This window comes from Pundamilia nyererei, unplaced genomic scaffold, assembly GCF_000239375.1.
Source record: "Pundamilia nyererei isolate P.nyererei 1_Seehausen unplaced genomic scaffold, PunNye1.0 scaffold00238, whole genome shotgun sequence".
NCBI classification, from domain to species: domain Eukaryota; kingdom Metazoa; phylum Chordata; class Actinopteri; order Cichliformes; family Cichlidae; genus Pundamilia; species Pundamilia nyererei.
Genome location: NW_005187639.1, coordinates 439,125 through 442,545, shown reverse-complemented (window position 1 = coordinate 442,545; position 3,421 = coordinate 439,125). Strand labels below are relative to the sequence as shown.

Genomic DNA, 3,421 nt, shown 5'->3' with positions numbered 1-3,421 from the left:
TTTGTCCTGTCCTTTGTCCTGTCCTTCGTCATGTCTTTGTCATGTCCTTTGTCATGTCCTTTGTCCTGTCCTTTGTCATGACCTTTGTCATGTCCAGTGTCCTGTCCTTTGTCATGTGCTTTGTCCTGTCCTTTGTCATGTCCTTTGTCATGTCCATTGTCCTGTCCTTTGTCCTGTCTCTCTCTGATTGGTTGTTTCCTCTCCTTCCTGTCCTGTCATCTCTCTGTCCCTTCATTTCCAAATGTCCCCACACACTTTGTCTCCCGGCCTCTCGCCCTCACAGGTTGCCCAGCAGAGACTCGTCCGTCTCCTCTAACTCCTGTCTGTTTCAGCGTCTGGTCGGCTGCTCGGGTCTTCCTGACCGTCTCTTGTTCCCACAGGACTCAGCTGTTAACGATCTATAAATGACCTCAGTGCTGTTACTGTGGCAGCTTCAGATCTGAGCGAAGCTGCAGGATTTCTGAGGTCTGTTTTTCTGCAGCGTTGGTGAAACTCTCCTCCTCAGTCGGACGATCTGAAATGTGCCAAACTTTGTGATGTGTCTTAAAATCTGCAGCGTTCTGGCACATTTTGCATCCCTCCTCCCTCCAGATAAGCAGTGGTTTGATGTAAAGGGAGTCAAAATAGTGCCAAAGCGTGTCATCTCAGGGATTTAAGGAGCTGCTGCACGTTAAACTGTTTCAGTGAGGAGAGCTCATTGAAATGCTTTAATGTTCATCAGCAGCAGAAGAACCAGCTGCTGATCACACCCAGCCAGCTGAAGCGGGTGTTGGAGCAGAGCTGACTCATTTCTCTTGTGATCATCTCTCTTTATTTTCTATATGAGTGTTTTTCTCTCTCAGTGGATTTGAATGGTGTCCAGACTACATGCTGTACTACACACACACTGCCTCTGTCCTCCTCTGCAAGCACGACCGACTGTAGGCTGAAAACACACCCGCACTCTAAACCAGACCCCCAGCCTCGCTGCGGGCAAACTCCATCAGTCGTCACATTAGCAGTGGTGGAAAGTAACTAAGTACTTTTACTCAGAGTACAGCATTGATTGTGGTCTACATTGGATGGCTCCCTCAGTGGTTTCTGATGTTTACATGGAGCTAACCCGCTCACGATTCACACTCAAAAACAATCCTGTCTACAACAAGCCAGTTTACTGTCTCTTTAAGTCTCTCGTCTCTAAAAGCCAGCTTTCATCTGATTGGTTAAACTTTGGAAGCCACTTCCTACTCAGTGCTTTGGAGATAAAAAGGTGAAAAAAGCTCCACAAGCTTATTTTGTCAAAAAACACTGACATTCACACGAAAATGTTTATGTTGCCATAAAAAACGCTAGCATGAAAACAATTCATGTTAGCATAAAAAACAACAACATTAGCATGATCAAAACTGTGCATTAAGAACAGCTTTGATCTTCTTCATCAATTCTAGTTTTTCTTTTTTTTGTAAACAGCACAATAGCTAAAAACTACGTAACATTCTGCATTTTGTTCACATTTTTAAAGTTGTGGCTACAAATGAATGAAGAGCGTGCTGGGCTCTTAGCATGCTAGCATTAGCATTAGCATACTTATTTTCCACCCTGATTTAACAATAAATTCTTTACAAATCCTACCATGTGGATTCATGGATTTTTTTTTTCACATTCTGTCTCTCACAGTTGAAGTGTACCTCTGGTGCAAATTACTGACCTCTGTCATCATTTTAGGTGGGGGAACTTGCACAATCGGTGGCTGACTAAATACTTTTTTGCCCCACTGTAACATTTAGATGAACAGAACCAACTTTCTATGATGATTAAACAGGCGTCGACATGTTCTAGTGACAGTGTGACATTTAAAAAATATCACCATTTCAATATCACCACCATATGTGATGGTAAATATTATTGTGAGTCAGAACAGTTAAGATTACATTAAGCAGAAAAATTTTAGGTTAAAATCATATAAGAAAATGTAAAAACATCAATAATAACATAATAAATAAACTAGCATTAGCATAAAATCAGTGACCCTCAAATGTTGTCAGTAACGATCTATGCTAGAATAAAAAATGAATGTCAGGATTAAAATCCCTGCAGGAAAACTGATTTCACAGTATAAATTTATATATTATACATAATTGAAAAATATGTGCATTAAAACCTAATTTAGCATCAGAAACTAATGTTAGAAAAATTGTCTTATGAAGTGAGACAGAGTGGTGAGGTCCACAGTGAACGTCTGTGGGAGTGTGATCATCGTTTCATCCATACTGAGAACAGCACTCGTTCGTGAGTCCAACTGTGCTCACACAGCAGACAGACAGCCTGCTGTACACAGCACTGCACTGCATGGCTTGGATCATTTCTCTGTCTTAGAGAAACACACGTGTGTTTTGCAGGCCTGTGTCAACAACGCTGTCAGGCTGACAAACAATCAGGTTTCCTAAAGAAACCAACGCACACTGTTGGGAATCGAACCGACAGCCTGGCCTGTGCTGCTGCTTCTGTTCACACATGAAAGTTTGATGCTGCCCGTGGCAGAGCTTCAGCCCGGCTCACATGATGGAAGACGATGTTTAATTCATGTCCAGCAGCCTGAAACCTTTAAGGGACGGTCCTTTAAACACGTCCCAAAATATCACGGTGAACTTTGTAGACGAGTGAAAAGTGATGTAGGATTCAAATGTCCAGCCCTGCACTGATGCCAGGATATTAATCTGTTTAAAGGAGGTAATTCTTAACGTAACGATCCTGTGCGTCTGCTGTGAAGTCTGACAGGCTCGCTGTGGTGCAAATGTGCAAATCCATCTTTTTAACAAAGGAGACCTGTTAGCATCTTCACGCTAACAGCTGCTTGTGTGCAGGTAACGCCTGAGTAAAACACCTGAACGCTTCCTCCACTGCTAATAAGTCCTTCAGATGAAAACAGGAATGTAGGCAGGACCCATGAGAGGGTACAGCTCAGGATCAGCCAGTGTGTGATGCTGCTGTTTATAACCTGTGTGTTTGCTCTCTCTGTAGCCGTACCCGACCGACATCACCGGCCAGCTCAACCTATCAGATCCCTCCGTCAGCACCGTGGTCTGAGAGAGCGAGCGAGCTTCACTGCTGCTGCTGAGCCACACAGACACACACTGACCCTCTGGATACACAAACACACACACACACACACACACACACACACACAGATGGACAGGAAGGACGATGTAATGACAGCAGGGCTTTTGGACGGTATCCCATAGTGACACACACACACACGCTTACCTTTATTCCTTATGGAGTGGGGACTGAAAAACTGATCTGGAACCTTAATGCTGACACTGAACACTTTAAAGCATGTCCCCACTATGCAGAAATGTCCCCACAATGCAGAAATGTCCCCACACTGTAGAAATGTCCCCACACTGTAGAAATTCCCCATAATGCAGAAATGTCCCCACAA

General features: G+C 43.6%; 1 protein-coding gene across 2 annotated transcripts in view; it reads left to right on the top strand.

Moving 5' to 3' along the window:
* Positions 1 to 3,117, top strand: part of grin1b (glutamate receptor, ionotropic, N-methyl D-aspartate 1b) — a 68,727-nt gene extending 65,610 nt beyond the window's left edge. For both annotated transcript variants that reach the window (XM_005749168.2, XM_005749169.2), the window contains one exon: positions 3,001 to 3,117. In XM_005749168.2, the coding sequence (XP_005749225.1) occupies positions 3,001 to 3,066 (66 nt within the window). In that variant the 3' untranslated portion in view covers positions 3,067 to 3,117. The remainder of the gene's footprint in view (positions 1 to 3,000) is intronic.
* Positions 3,118 to 3,421: the final 304 nt, after the last annotated feature.